Below are 16,003 nucleotides of genomic sequence, written 5' to 3' on the forward strand. Positions count from 1 at the left end.
CTTGGAAAAGTGATATACCTGCAAAAAAGGGAAATAAGTGGGTCATGCACAACAAATAGTCACATCCATTGCACAAATCTTAGAAAGTTCCCATGAATCAGGGAATTAGCACCGTGGCAGAGGAATGACTTAAATAATGCCCTTTCTCTGCACCTGTCACGTTACGTCCCATAGGAGACTGTTTTAATGATGTGCTGCCATCTGGTGGGCAAATGTGATTCAGTTTAATTCCTTTCTGCATATTGTTTGCCTAGTACAGTGGTACCTCAGTTTAAGAACAGTCCAGTTTAAGAACGATTTAGTTTACAAACTCCGCAAAACCGAAAATAGTGTCTTGGTTTGAGAACTTTACCTTGACCTAAGAATGGAATCCGAATGGTGGAAGGGCACTGTTGGCGCGAGGCCTCATTAGGGAAAGCGCACCTCGGTTTAAGAACGGTTTTGGTTTAAGAACGGACTTCCAGAACGGATTAAATTCGTAAAGCGAGGTACCACTGTATATCATTGCATTTTGGAATTTTCCAAGATGACTGTCTAATATGTGCCCCAACCATTATTCTCATTATGTTTCTTACCTGCCTTTCACCTGAAGGTCCCAGGGCAGGTACAACAATATAAAATGCACCATTCATTCAAGATATTTGTCCGGAAAATCTTTATGTTGCAGTATTACTGAAACATACGGAGCATATTGGCATTTGATGTATCATATTCCCAACATTTATTATTTGCCCCTGGATATATTTGGTTTAGCCTAGCCCAAGTGCCAACAAAACAGAAATTTACAAAACATTGTTTAAGAGTAGTACTAAAAGTTTGCTGTGGGGCAGTGTGCCACCTCCACTGACAGCTGTAATCTCACAGTTCAGGGTTTCTTCCCATTTAGTTTGATGTGCAGTAGCAGAAACATCACAGCTCATAGAAAGTCCATGCCCTTTACTCAGTAACTTTTATCTTCTCCTGCTTTACCACCAGGTTTTCCACATCTGTAGCATCCCACAATGGGTAATATTTTGTCATTAAGCAGTTAGCTATATTTCTTAATTGTAAATACTGAAAAATTGTGGACATGGCCCTCCTATTTCACTGCTTATTTTGTTACAGGATTTAAAATACTCGTTTTCGAAAATACTCCTTATCTCAACCAACCCATAACTGCACCATGATTTCAGATGGCCTAAGATAGCCTTGTCTTCCATTTCCTCGTTTTCCTCTATTTCTGGTAAACTGACGTTATTTCCACTTTGCATTGACCAGAAATGTGGCACAATCTGAGGGAAGGGAGGGGTGAGCCCAGGGCAAGGCAGAGACAGTGGCCAATCGCTGCGAAGATTGCCTTTTCATTTGGGGGACTGGGCTGGTAGGACTTCCCCTTTCCATCTTGGAAGTTCCCTTTTCACTTCAGCTCTTGTGGAGCTTTCCAAATGAAGAAGTACTGAAAGAGCAAAGACTTCCTAATATGACACCTCATGGGAGGGAGAGTTAGAAAATCCTTGCTTTAGTCGAGCTTTCATTTGTAACCTGTTCTCCAAACCAAATGCAAATCCCTTTCCACCAGTTACACCTTGAGCTTTGAAAAGGACTCTTCCAATGACATCAGAGGTCACCTATGCTGAAGTGAGGTTCAACAACAACGGGCCTTCATCTGCTGAACCCAAAGGTAACGATCTGCCGGTGGGGTGCAAGGGCGTGTGTGCTGGAGTGTCGGCAACCGAAATGAGCCTCTGGGCGCTTCTTCCCCAGTTGTGTTGTTTTAGGGCAGCTTGGCTATAGAATACCTTTTCAGTTTTCTGATCTACTGTTCTATTTAAATTCAGAGCAGGCAGAATTCAGACAAGTGTATACTTTTTTAGTATGGAAACCTAGCAGTGGGAAAACATTGCTGGCTGTTAGAAAATATGGCAGCAGTCTTACAATCTATTTTTTAATTACAAAAAATGCTTATTACAAGATTGAACCACTCCATAGGACCAAAATAATTCTTTCTTGCATCCATCCAACCAACCAACCAACCAACCTGTAAACCCAGGGGTTGGCAACCTAAGGCCCATGGGCCACAAGTGGCCCACGGAGGTCGTTTAACCAGCCCATGAGCCACCCACGAACTGAGCCACCCGCTCGGCGAGTCCCCGTGTGCTGCACTAAACCGACGCAGCGTGGGGACTCGCTTCCATGGCGCCAGAAGCCGTGTCGACGCAGACGCTGGAAATCACAGGCGCATGCACAATCCAGCCCATGGAGGGATCTCGGCCCAGGTGAGGTAAACCTTGCTAACCCCTGTGTAATCCCATTACTCTCTTGGGATATGTGGGAATTTGCCAGTTGGAGGAAACAGTACAGCCTGGATCCAAATAGTGCAGCTTCCTTTGTCAGAGATGAACAAACACACACAGAAACTTGAGGAAGGGAGGTGCATTTATATTTTTGCCACTTGGTTGCCATCCATTCCTTTCTGATAAATGTGAGATTAGAAAATGCTTAAGAAGTAAGATGGAGACCTTCAGGTGTGCCTCACTTTAATGGTCTCTGGTAGATTATTATTACTGGCTGGTGTCGTTATTTCTTAAATTTACACTTTGGACTTAATGATCTCAGCAGAGCTTTCAAGACACCTTGCAAAATAAAAATCCATAAACAAGCCCGATCAAAATTGGTTAGGATTGTATGCCATCTGCTCTTCACTGACCTCTGCTGGCCGATGGAAAGGGGCTGCTTCACCGTGGAAGAGACCCTAGGCTTGCCTGGGCAGGCAGTAAGCAGCCACCATCGGATCTTTCATACGCAGTAGAGAGCAGAAAGCTACAAAACTGGGTGCTTCAAAGCAGGATTCAAAGTATCTGCTAGATCCTCAGCTACATCACCCTGGAGCTAGAGTAGCAAAAAGTTCTAGCAAAATCCTCCCTCCCTGCCAGTTTTCTGCCCTGGCTGGTGAGAGCCATCGAGGGTCTGAGCTGCAGCACTCAATCTTTCAGACTGCCCCCCTGCCAGACCCCATGTAGAAGTGCCTTCCTCCACGTCTAAAAACGCATCACAGAGGTTCTAGATGATGGACTAGGGGTTCTAGGCTAGTCCCCTAAATGTTTCCCTGGCACCTCCTTCCCAAAGCCCAGGAAGCTTCTGCCCGGCCTAGGAAATAAGGCCCGGTGCCCTGATGGGGTCCAAGAGCTCTCCTGGCTTTGGGAAGGACAGCATCCTGTCAGAGGCCTGTTGCCTCCTTCCCAAAGCCCAGGAGGCTTCTGCCCAGGTTAGGGAGGGAAGCACGATGCTCATGTGCACGATGTCGTCCCCCCCCCAATCTCCCTCATAAGCCTCTGGCCCTAACTGTTCCCCTATGAAAAATTTCACCCCACCCCACTGATTCTCGAGTATCTAGGTCTTAACCAATCTCCTAAGAGCTCAAAGGAAATGGGCATGGCAGGCTTTCTGAAGGAGCGATTCTCCAAAGAGGACTCTGCCAAAGGGAAGACCCTGCCTGGTTGGTCTAACATTTGATAGTCATGGTACCTAGGCCCTCAGGGTGGCTGACTCAGATTGGGGGCAGAAAACCTTTTCCCTGAGGAAAGGTTATCATGCTTAGGGCTTCTTCATTTGGGGAAAAGGCATGATAAGAGGTATATAAAGTGGATATGTGGAAAAAGTGGACATAAATAAGTTTTCCTCCATCTCTAACAATACCAGAACTCAAGGTCATCTTTAGGAAGCTGGCTGGTAAGAGGTTTGGGGCAGACAAGAGTGTACTTCTGCACAAAGTGCATGCCTGAAGTGTGGAAGTCACGAGCACTAGGTGGAGAAGTAAGACAAATTCACAATGGTAAGGCCATGTTATGATATTCAAACTGGGAAAGTGACCTCCATTGAAAGGTGTGACGGCCATGTTTGACACTGAGTACTGGAGACAGTCTGCCACTGAATACTAGTCTGGGGAACACGAGGGGAGAGAGCGCTGTTGGCATCTGTCTGTCTGGCCTCTGTGGGAAATGGCTGCTGGATGAGGTGGTCTCTTTCTTCCCTCTCATGTTCGTGTGCCATGACACTTAAAAACCTTTCTTGGGATTTCCATCTGGAGACTCGAAATCTTCAAGAAGATGGCACAAGGAGCCTTTTCCTTTTAGAGCATTCATCAAGCAGGCTAGAGAAGGTGCAACTTAACTGGCAAGCATCAAGGAAAAAATGGCTTCAAAGGCAAAAACAGGAATGGTGCACGTCTGTTCTGGACTAGTGGGTCTGAGAAATGAACAAAAGGCTATTTTTCCCTAAAAAGCCCCACTTCCCCAATGTTCCATACACGTGAATGTGCATGTCAGCTTTTTTGAACACCAGCATTCCACAAATTTCTGGCTGCCAAGCAGAATCAACTTGCATGATGTGCTAATGCCCAGCAGAATTATAGTTAATGGGGAAATACACTCAGAAACCAATTTGCATAAGTGGCCTATAGAGAATTTGTAATCTTCCCCAAAAATCTGCAGGCAGTGGATTTTTCAAAAATGATTCATAGTCACAAGGCATTTGTGTATATGAGAAGTGCAGAGCAGGCACATAGGAAGCTATTTTAGACAGCCATGTCATTGGCCTATCTAGTTCAGTAGCCAGTGTGGGGGCCCCCAGATGTTCTGAACCCCCTGTTCTCATCATCCCCAGCCGACTATCTTCCCCATGGCCCGAGGCTGGAGGCTGCAGCATAATGGGGAGTGTCCCTCAGCTCTAGATCATCTGTGCTGACTGGCAGTGATATTCCAGATTTCACAGCCCTAAATGGAAATGTCAGGGATCGAACCTGGGATTTTTGCCTGCAAAACATGTCCTCTACTACTAAGGCATTGTCCTAAGTCATTGCTACTGAGTCATTATGTCCCCCAAGCAACAGAGAGTCTTGTTGCACTTTACAGACGGCTGTTGGCATATGGTTTCTAGTGCACAGAACTAGCTTTCCCATAGGTCATTATTCTTCAGCCGTGTGACTGTGAGTGCAACAGTGATGCAACAGCATGATTAGACATTTTAAGGGTTAACTAGCTTGCACTGAGTGCATTTGAGTAAGTACCCTTTACCTTTGTAATGGTGACATTTTCACTTTTCAGCATCTTCAGGAAGCGAAAAACCACTTAGTACATTCCAGAAATGCAAGCCCTGGTTTCCGTGGGTGGTGTCAGGGTTTTTGATGTTGCTCTCCGTCATCCTTCTTGTTTTCATCATTGGTGAGTAAAAAGCAAACTGAACTTAAGAGAAAGGGGAAGATTCTGCAAAATGGTTGCGTAAAATTTCTGAGTAAAGCAGGGAGAAATAAAGCCTGCTAGATGTAAGTAGACTTAGTAGGTATTCTCTCCCTTTAGCAGAGAGTATGACAGAACCTAAAAGCTCTCCAGTTGACAAATGCCCTTCAAATTGATGAAGTTTGGATCGGACATGTTTTGATGAGGGGTGCACTAACATAATTAAACAGAATCCTCATTCATATTCACTCACTGTTTCCCATCCATTCAGGTAATCTCCTTTTTTAAAAAATCTGGCACCAAAAGGTTTGATAGATCACTTGCTCTCTTGACTATCATGGCTGATTCAGATTATCCAAAGGGAAGTCACTGGTTTGGTTGAGGATACAGTGAATGCATCATTATGTGAGAGAGTGGTGCCTGCTAATCTTAAATAATCAGTACAGTGGTACCTCGGGTTAAGAACTTAATTCATTTTGGAGGTCCGTTCTTAAGCTGAAACTGTTCTTAACCTGAGGTACCACTTTAGCTAATGGGGCCTGCTGCTGCTGCCACGCTGCCACCGCGTGATTTCTGTTCTCATCCTGAAGCAAATTTCTTAACCCAAGGTACTATTTCTGGGTTAGCGGAGTCTGTAACCTGAAGCGTCTGTAACCCGAGGTACCACTGTAGTTTTTAGTGAACTAGGCAGTGGCAGCTGATCTGGCATTTTTGAAGATGTCCCTCCATTCAGGATTTACTACAGGATTTACTACAGAGGTGCCCAATTCCAGACTGTTCAGGGGTTCATCACAGTGTTAACACCTCCTTCTGCGGCCAAGCCTTTTTTATTGGACTCTGCAGTATTATATGGTGCTGCTGTTCATTCCCTTTCCCCAGTTATCCTCAAAGGAAGTTCAAAGAAGGGATTCCTCAAAAGCCAGTTTCAGAAATCAACAGAATGGAATTGCCTCCTGAAGAGACCTGAAGGAAAAGGTGAGTCACTATGAATTAGAGGATCTGATAGGCAACAAAGAAAGCCACCTTGGTATGCGACTAAAGGTTAGACGCTTTAAAATAAAAAGTAGAGAGCCACCCCCTATTTAAAAGAGCCCCTTAAAAGCAGGAATTGATCCAGAAATGCAGTTGGAATAGTCTGCCAAAAAGTTTTTAAAATATATGAGTGGTTTCTTTTTAAAACAGCAGCAGCAGCAGCAACATTTAAATGTGTCTCACATAAAAATTCCTGAGTGTATTTGCCTTGATCCACTCCAGAGAGGCTAATATGTCTGCAAGTTTTAGTCACTTCTGCCAAAAGAAAAAAGTTGCATATTTTCCCATAATAAATGTGGTGGTGATAAAACAACACTTCATTTTTTACTGTTTACTGTTGAGTACCCCCAGAAAACAGGACTGGTTCCAGTGTTTTGAGAACCACATAACACAAGTGGGAGCTGCAAGGAAATGCTGCAGTGTGGCATGGTCCTCTTCAGGATTCTAGGCAGCTGGCCATGCCCTTTCCCCAAATACTCCATTCCACCCACTTCCCAGTTTTCCACCCGTTCTCCCAGACAGTCAGCATTCCATGCCTGCTGAACTGTTTCTGATTCACTCTCGATCCCTGACTTAGTTTTTTCTGACCATTTTTTGCAGTTCTGCAAACCTGGAGGTTCCCTTAAGCCTCCTTGGGGAGCATTGCATTGGCTCTGCCACAGCATTCACGGTGCCTTACGCGCCCCTTGTCCTTCCCAGTCTCCCTCTTGGTAAGCAGCAGCAATGTGCTGGTTCCAGCTGCACTTAGTTTGAAAAATAAAGCATTGCTGAGCTCTAGTCTGAGCTTGAATCCTTCACTATTCTTTGCTCCTGAGTGCTGCTTGCTCCTCAACCTTGCCTCCTAGTTCAGGCCGGAATTGTTGTTTGTTCATGACTGCTGGTTTGCCCTATCACTTCTGGGTCCCAGCTTCTAGCTCTCCTCAGACTGCTGCCCACAGTTCAGCCTTGGTAGCGGGAAATGGAGTTCCCTTGCTTGTGTGCCTGACCAGTAAAAGCTCCTCCACAGTGTGTGTCTCATTTATCATTTCTTTTCATGATACACATTGCCTTAACTGCTACCGCATGCAGTTCAAGTTTTTTCCTTTAGTTTTTAAAGCCCTAAACAACTTGGGAACTGGTTACCCAAGGACTGTGTCATACCACCCTCCTCGGCTGGGTATTGCTAAGAGTACCACTTGCCCCAGGGATGTGCTTAATATGCATGTACTAGAAACCAGGTTTTTAGGATTGCAGCTCCAGCCCTCTGGAGTCAGTTAGCAACTGAAATTAGACAAGTGCCTAATTAGACCCTGTGTGACCCAGTAGTTTTATGGAATATTAATAGTACTATTGCTTTTAATTTACTGAGTCTGTCATCTTTTTTCTTTTGTCTTATTGAGCACTGCTTTGGCCACTTTTGGTTGTGAAATATAATAATAATAATAATAATAATAATAATAATAATAATAATAATAATACCCCACCCATCTGACTGGGTTGCCCCAGCTACCCTGGGGTGAATTTGGGGTTCACAAAGCCTGCCAGGTTAGGACTATATCCCCACTGAAAACCCCGTATGAAATCTGAATTATAGTGCCTATCTGAACATGTGAATTCCTGCTGGTGAGTCAACCCTTGAACAACTAAGAAATAAAAATGTAGACTTAACTCCAAGCTGCTTCCCTCACTTATGGGACTTGTCTGTTGATGTGAACAATGACACATGAGCCCGGAAATTGCTGCTGCAACCTGTGCAATCTCCCAGGCTTCAAAAGGGGAACTCTAGAAGGCTAAATGTTGTCACGTAGCTTTCAGCTGAGGACAAGTGCCCACTATCTTAATAGCAGTAAATGATGTGGTGTAGTGGTTAGAGCCTAACCTACCTCACATGGTTGTGGTGGGGATTTGAGGGTGGGGAGAACACTGTACGACACCTTGAGCTCCTTTATGCAAAAAGAAGAACAAATGATGGTTCACCAAAGGGAAAGGTGAGTTGAGTGTGCACACTGTGAGCAGCACTCTTTGCACCCCTTTAAATTCTGCATGTCCACTTATTTTCTGACCCTTCCCTGTGCATATTTTTGAAACAAAAGAAAGGGTGCGCAATACTACAAATGGAACGTGCAACTTAAAAAGTGGGACAACTTAACGGAATGTGATGAAAAATAGCAAAAGAAAGATCTGGAAAAGGGCTGGGAGTGGGTGGGAGAGACCTGTTTCCAGTTGCAACAAGATTTCAGGTTGCTTCTTGTTGTCTCTGCTTTCCTTACAGAACCACAGCTGTCATGTTGCATGGGGAACCTAGAGCAATTTGGATCCAGCTGCTACTATTTCTCCAAAGACGAAAGGACCTGGAACATGAGCAGGGCAGAATGCATGAAGAAGGGCTTCGACTTGGTGATTATAAATTCAGAAGCTGAGCAGGTGAGCTCAGTGGCACAGCATGGGGATGGCCTCAGGCGCAAAATTGTTAGGGGCGCAAAATGTCAACGCCCAGTGCGGCCTCACTGGGCACCGTTGAGAACAGCTTCTCCATGTGAACCAGGAAGTGACCTCTCCAGACAACAGAACAACTCTTCTTTTCTTATCACTGCAGCTGTTATCTCCTGTGTGATGTGGATGCTTTTAGGAAGTTGAATGCGCATGCGCCGTCCATTTCCCTCCCTCTCCCACTCCGTGTGGTGCTGGGTGAGCTGCTGTAGGTCAGCTTTCCCAACCTGGTGCCCTCCAACATGACCATTGGGCAGGGATGATGGGAGCTGTCCAATGACAACTGAAGGGTTCCAGGCTGGGGAAGCTTGTGCTACATTTATCATGCCTGGAAGCAGAATGTTAGAAGAAGAAGCATTTCTATCTCCCACCACTCAGCTATATTTGTGCTCTTTAGTTGCGTTGGTGTTTACATGCTACGACAGGCAGCCTTGGGTTTGGGGTTTGTTTGACACAAAAGGATCCCCAAAGATCTCTGCTCCCCAAAGACAGCTAACCTGTATAGACCGCTCTGTGATTTTAATTAACTGAAAGTTTGGTTCAAATTTTTGTGCAGGGTTTCCTTACAAACCATACCCAGAACAGTCAAGTGGAAAATTTTTGTATCGGTCTCACAAATCAGAAGGGAGCAGATCAATGGCATTGGGTGGATGAGACTCCTCTTGACCCCGTGCTAATGTGAGTAATACTTACATAGTAATAGTTATATTTAGCATTTATATTGTGCTTTTCAAATGTGCTTCATAGGCACATTGCAGATTGGGATGGCAGCTGAGGTTGAGCAAATACTGCTTTGTGTTGCAGAAGGCCAGGAGTGCCAGCTTGGCCCAGTGCCATGGGTGTCATGCAGCATTTACAGCCCTGGCACTGAAATTTGTGAGTGCCTGGCCCCTTCATGGGGAATTTTGTGGGTGCTCGGGCAACCAGGGTCCCAGGGGTTTGGCAGGGAATTTCAAACTCTCCATATTTCCTCTCACCAAACAGTCGTGGGATAGGGATAGCACTGTGACAGAACCCTTGTTCTTCTTTATTTTGGTAGTTCACAGCATTCTGGAGTGAATACTTTTTACAAAGTTAGGTGCTAGGGTTTGCTTTCATGTGCAGGAGCGCCAATCAAATCCAATATTATGTGTGTCTTCACAAAAGGCCAAAAAAGGAACATATTTTCATTTGTGGTGGGAGTGCCCTCCGTCTCAGATGTTCTGGTTTAATTTTTGTTGTTGTTGAAATAAGGAATATTCTTAGAGTACCTGTTCAAGCTATACCTCAAATGGTACTATTACCAAGATTTGAAGGTAGAAAAATTCAGAAATAAAACTATTTACTTTGTTTTACTAGTGGCAGCATGTGCTACTATAGAAGATATTAGAGGAATGGGACATTGGAAAATGGTGGGATAATGTTTGGAGAACAGCTACACAGGAAAAACTTGCATGGCGTGTTAGATTATTGTCTGGTAGGATTAAGCCAGAAAGCTTGGAGAGATCTTCTTGAATATACCAACAGGGCACAGCTGCCACACTCCTTGACAGCAGCTTCAGCATATATGTGGAGTGTGTGGAAATGGTAGGATTTTTGTAGAGTTATATTGATAATTTTATGTGTCCCAGTTTCCCCATCTTTTTAGCTCATTTCCTATGTTTATATTCTTTCTGTGACATATAAGATACACTAGTCATCTATATTATTTACATCTACTGTCCACCCAAACATTATTCACCATTTCTCCCCAACTGTGCTTTATTGTTTTCTAAACTATGTGCAAAATTGATAGAGTATTTTTTAAAAGGCAAATAGAGATTTGGTGGGGTGAGGGGATTGGTGCAATGCGTGGCAGAGCTATATACCTATTTTTCCTTGCCGCCGCCGCCACCACCACCAACGTAGCCATAAACAAGAAATCTACAATCCTGTCACAATATATAAGTAAAAATATAGAGAGAGGATTAAATAAAAAAACATATTCACCAGCGCTGGTGTCCCTGGTAGCAATTAGAGAGGCAGCCTGAAGTCGTTCAGACTCCAGTCAACCTTCTCCAAATTCAGGCAGAGCCAGGTCTATGAGAATATCTTGAGGTAAGTATTTTCTTATTCCATGAGAAGCATATTTACATTGTTATTTTCCTTGGATATGTCCTGCTTGTTCAGCATGATCTTTCTTTGGGGTGCTAAGTCCAAAACATCATTTTTTGTGCTTCTATTATCTGTTTGTTATTGTTCTTCATCTTGGCGTCTGAAAACTAAACTCTCAAAATGGCTCCATTTCTGCCCTTTACTTGTTCGTTGGAGACCTCTTTGATTTCTGAGAACCCAAAGTTTAATGAGCCTTGGGTATGCCTTGTGCTATTTGCACCGATGTACAGGGCTTGTCTATTAAATCCTAGCATTGCATCCTTCTTTCATTAATTTTCTTCTCTTTCAGGTTCTGGAGAAGCGGGGAACCTAGTAATGTTGATGAAAACTGTGTTGTCATGCATATAGGTAAAGGAAAAGGCAACAAGATGAAGAATAACTGGAATGATGTCCAGTGTTTAGTGGACAGTCATCATTATGTTTGTGAAACAAATACAGTATCTGTTCCCATTTAAAGGATTATCTAGAGCCAAAAGAACACTTCAAGCTATTAATCATGGGCCCCCTGACTGGACAGACTGAATCCATTCTGAGCATGGGCTCCACATGAGAAAGGTGTGCATTCTTATTCCACAACTGTGCTCCAAAAGAAATGTAATGTATAGAAATTTTCAAATGATAGGGAGAATCCAAAGTTCAGTAGAAAGTGATTAATATGTAGCCATAGCATGTAGCTCCAGCCCTAACCACATCTTCTCAGAAGTAAGGTCCATTGAATTCAATGAGATTTACCACTAGGTAAGTGGGGTAAAGCGGTGGGAGTTTCTGAGCGCTTGCCTAGGGTTCGTGTTTCCTTTGGAAATGAGGCACAGCAGAGACTGTGGTGTCTTTAGGATCTATGGTTTATTTACACATATATAGAACCTGAGCCTGCAATGGAGGGGCTCCCAGCTTTACACTCCAAGAGGGTCTTGCTTCTCCTTTTTCCTTTACCTATGTAAGTCTGACCAAACTGCAGGAGGCAGTGGAAGACAGGAGTGCCTGGTGTGCTCTGGTCCATGGGGTCACGAAGAGTCGGACACGACTAAACGACTAAACAACAACAACAACAAGAAGTGGGATTAGGATTACAGAGTAGGAGTCATTCCTGTAGCAGAATTAATTCTCAAAGTGTGAGGTTCTCAAAGTGTTCTCTCTGGCACCATGCCAGGTATCAAGGTGTATGTGTTGAGATATTTCAGCAGGAGCAGCAAGATTTTCAGCAAGGTTTAAAAGTCTACTTTTGTATATAGTGTTACACACCACCCCAATCTCCAAGCGGTGGGAGTTTCTGAGCGCTTGCCTAGGGTCCGTGTTTCCTTTGGAAATGAGGCACAGTAGAGACTGTGGTGTCTTTAGGATCTATGGTTTATTTACACATATATAGAACCTGAGCCTGCAATGGAGGGGCTCCCAGCTTTACACTCCAAGAGGGTCTTGCTTCTCCCATAGATGCAGCCCTGGTTTCAAACAGACACAGCCATCCTGCCTGTTGCCCTGAAACTTAGCTTGCTCTCCCACCCACACAACTCCTGACTCCCAGGCAGCCGCCTAGCTTGCTTCTCCGTTGCATCGCTGCTTACCGACTGAAAAACCTTTCCCCCTTCAATCCTGAAACACTACCACTTCTGCCTTTTTCTCCGCTAACTAACACAGAGCTCAGGGAGAAGGGCCCCCGCCCCCTGCCATCTTTGCTACTGGCTCATCAGCCTGCCTTTGTTCCCTGCTGATGGCCCCCCTTCTCCCACGCAATTTCTTGTGCAAGGAAAAACTGATTTGGCCTGTACTTTGGCACTGCTAAACTCAATACCTGGCAGCCCATCTTAATGCTCCGAGCATTGATTAAACTCCAACACCCACTAGACCCAGGAATTCAGGGGAGTCAAGGTGCCCACAAACGCATAACAATATTAAAATATATAAAGATACTGAGCCTATGATGGAGGGGCTCACTGCATTAGCACCCCAAGAGGGTCTTGCTTCTCCCAGAGCCGCAGCCTTGGATTCCAGCAGAAACCAGGCCTGGCTCTGCCCAGCCTGCAGCCTGCCATCTTCTATTTTTTTTTTAATAAATATTTATTGAATTTTCCAATTTTATACAGACACAAAAATAAAAATAAAAAGAAAAATATTAAAAACCAATCAATTTCAATAACAGTTTTTCAATAACATGTTTCTTTGACTTCCTCATACCTCCCCTTCTTGTTTTCTAGTTCAAATTGTTAAACCAGCAAATCCTAATCTCTTAACATTCCTTTTAACTAACACCTTATTTTCCAATCAACTTTTTAAATTTTATGACTTAAACAATATTAATCCCAGTTATTTTTATCATAACAGCTAGAGACCACATAAGTTCAATCCAGCATCTTTCAGAGTTCATTAATTTTGTAGTATTTCTGTAAATAGTCCTTAAATTTCTTCCAATCTTCTTCTGCTGACTCTTCTCCCTGGTCGCGGATTCTGCCAGTCATTTCTGCCAGTCCCATACAGTCAATCAACTTCATCTGCCATTCTTCCAGAGTGGGTAGATCTTGCGTCTTCCAGTGCTTTGCTATAAGTATTCTTGCTGCCGTTGTAGCATACATAAAGAAAGTTCTGTCCTTCTTTGGCACCAAATGGCCGACTATGCCTAATAATAATAATAATAATAATAATAATAATAATAATTTATTATTTATACCCTGCCCATCTGGCTGGGCCTCCCCAGCCACTCTGGGTGGCTTCCATAAAAACCAAAAATACAGTAAAATATCACACGTTAAAAACTTCCCTGAACAGGGCTGCCTTAAGATGTCTTCTGAATGTCAGGTAGTTGTTTATCGCTTTGACATCTGCTGGAAGGGCGTTCCACAGGGCGGGCGCCACTACCGAGAAGGCCCTCAGCCTGGTTCCCTGTAGCTTTGCTTCTCGCAAGGAGGGAACCGCCAGAAGGCCCTCGGTGCTGGACCTCAGCGTCCGGGCAGAATGATGGGGGTGGAGACGCTCCTTCAGGTATACTGGACCGAGGCCCAAGAGAAAGGCCTCTGGTTTCTTCAAGAAGGTATACTTAAATACCTTTTTCATTTCATTATAAATCATTTCCCAGAAAGCCTTAATCTTTGGGCACGTCCACCAAAGGTGAAAGAATGTGCCTTCAACCTCTTTACATTTCCAACATTTATTATCGGGCAAATGATATATTTTTGCAAGCTTGACTGGTGTCCAGCCTGCCATCTTCTATGTTCTAGCTCACCTAACTCCACTCTCAGCTCTGAGCTTCGTCTTCTAACTACTGGTGAGTGAGTGAATGAATGAATGAATGAAACTTTATTTGCGTTAGCCATTGGCCATAGTAATAAAAAAGCATTACCATGTACACAAAACACAATAAAAGTCAATTATAATAAAACACAGTTTAGGGTCCTGAATCATCAGTCAAACAGTGGATCTTATTCTGATTGCCCCTGCTAAAAACCTTGCAACCTTTGCTATCGTCTGCTCCTCTTGATCTGCCAGGAGAAAAGGCACTGTGGCAGGGGTTGGACAACCCAGAATGGACAATAAGAGAGGGGTGGGTTGAGGGAGTTGGCCACCCATCTGCTCTCTAACACAAAGGTCATGACCTCAGCAGGAAGCTAGCTTGGCCATGCCAGAAACTGAATCTTTGCTGGAGTGTGTGATGCTCTACAACTGACTGGCCTTCAGGATATTTGAAAGTAGTGTTGTAAAAGAGTGGCCAATCATTTGTCCTCAGGATGGAGAATTTGCAAATATAAGTTTTAGTGCACAGTTGTAATCAACAACTGTAGTAGTAAATCAACAGCAACAAGACGAACAAAGCCTTTTAAAGGAAGATTAGCTGCCAGAATTTGCTGTTCCTTACTTGGTAAGGATGAGAAAGATCCTGCCTCAGAGGTTTTTGGGTCACTTTTGCATCCACCTTAGAGACCCGGGAGACTGTGTGTGGTGTGGTGTGGTGTGGTGTGGTGTGGTGTGGAGTGTGTGTATGTGTGTTGCCATTTGATACATTTTTGTAATCTCCAAACTGTCCAGGCAGGGAGGAGAGGGGTGTTGCAAAGCGAGACTTTGCAGCCAGGAAGACAGAAGCAGCCATATAGTTATAAACTGGATAATTTGCTTTAATAGCATCAGCCCAGACTATTTGCAGCAGAAGCAAGGAGGAAAGGGGAAAGAGAAACAAAACTCACAACTTGGGAAGGCCACTTGCAGTTCCTTTTTAGTGAGGTTTTAGCAAGTATTAAAGGCTGCTGCTTATTCCAAGAAGGGGAGCAAAGGAAGTGGTGCAGTTCTATAACTGACAGCTCCAACTTGCAGTGGAGAAATGACTTTAGAATGACTAACTGGGCTCTTTCTCTTTGTGAGAGAAAGCCCAGTTGAGAAAGTGCCAGGCTGGGTGCCTCTTCTTGAAAGTGCATAGTGATCATATGCCTCGTCATGAAGTCTGTCAGATGCCGGAATTTTTAGTACACACGATGGCCAAGTGCTACAGATTTTACACTTGTTGCAACTGGAATCCATATTTTCACTGTCATTAAGTAATAGCTTTAATACAGCAAAGTTCGAAGCAAAAGAATCTGCCAAGTGGTGGTCTGGCCGAAGAAATTCTGCAGCAGAGAAGTTGGAGACAGAGCAGTTATTGGAGAAGGCAAAGCTAAGAAGGTGCAGAAGGCAAGTCCAAAGGCGGAAGTAAAAAGAAGAGAGGAAGCAGGCAGCATATTGGTCAGAGAAATTGTCAATATATTTAATATTATTGGTTAGAGTACTCATTCTCAAACTTTTTCCTCTGGGCCACACTTTCAGATTTTTTTTTGCTCGCAGCACACCAAATTCTTTATTGCTAAGAAACACGTGGGAAAACACAACTAGGATTGTCCTTATTATCACTTGACGCCCTTGCTTTCCTTTTGAAAATATTTCTACGTGAATTATGCAAATAAATATTTTGATATTATACTACATTGATTTTCCTTGAATCTTCCTGCCACACCCTTTGAAAACCACTGGGATCGAGCAATCCAACCACAGGTAAATGCTTCTGAAGCCTGTTGATTTTAAACACACAGTTAAACCTCTCCCACTGAAATAAATGAACCTGAAATAAAAATACTGAAATCAGCTGATTGGATTGTCCTTTCATTCTGCTAAGCCATAAAAAGACTATTGCCACCCACAAT

The 16,003-nt window shown here is 43.8% G+C and overlaps 1 protein-coding gene and 1 long non-coding RNA gene across 2 annotated transcripts in view; both read left to right on the forward strand.

Annotated features, from left to right (window-relative positions):
* Positions 1-16,003, forward strand: part of LOC310770353 — a 571,729-nt gene that overhangs the window by 47,730 nt on the left and 507,996 nt on the right. The window lies entirely within an intron of this gene.
* CLEC4A (C-type lectin domain family 4 member A) lies at positions 1,091-15,785 on the forward strand. Its single transcript, XM_083630824.1, has 8 exons — positions 1,091-1,660; positions 5,082-5,198; positions 6,093-6,188; positions 8,497-8,648; positions 9,271-9,392; positions 11,137-11,589; positions 11,901-12,868; positions 14,035-15,785. Exons 1-6 carry the CDS (start codon positions 1,591-1,593, stop codon positions 11,300-11,302), a joined length of 723 nt encoding a protein of 240 aa, XP_083486950.1. The 5' UTR covers positions 1,091-1,590; the 3' UTR covers positions 11,303-11,589; positions 11,901-12,868; positions 14,035-15,785.

This window comes from Podarcis filfolensis, assembly GCF_964270895.1.
Source record: "Podarcis filfolensis genome assembly, chromosome: 9".
In the NCBI taxonomy this organism is placed as follows: Eukaryota; Metazoa; Chordata; class Lepidosauria; order Squamata; family Lacertidae; genus Podarcis; species Podarcis filfolensis.

What these genes read in the sequence shown, in the direction of transcription:
- CLEC4A (XM_083630824.1), top strand. Translation starts at nt 1,591, where the DNA reads ATGACATCAGAGGTCACCTATGCTGAAGTGAGGTTCAACAACAACGGG. An exon ending in TTCATCTGCTGAACCCAAAG is followed by an intron (nt 1,661 to 5,081) that starts GTAACGATCTGC and finishes TTCACTTTTCAG; the next exon opens with CATCTTCAGGAAGCGAAAAA. An exon ending in TAAATTCAGAAGCTGAGCAG is followed by an intron (nt 8,649 to 9,270) that starts GTGAGCTCAGTG and finishes ATTTTTGTGCAG; the next exon opens with GGTTTCCTTACAAACCATAC.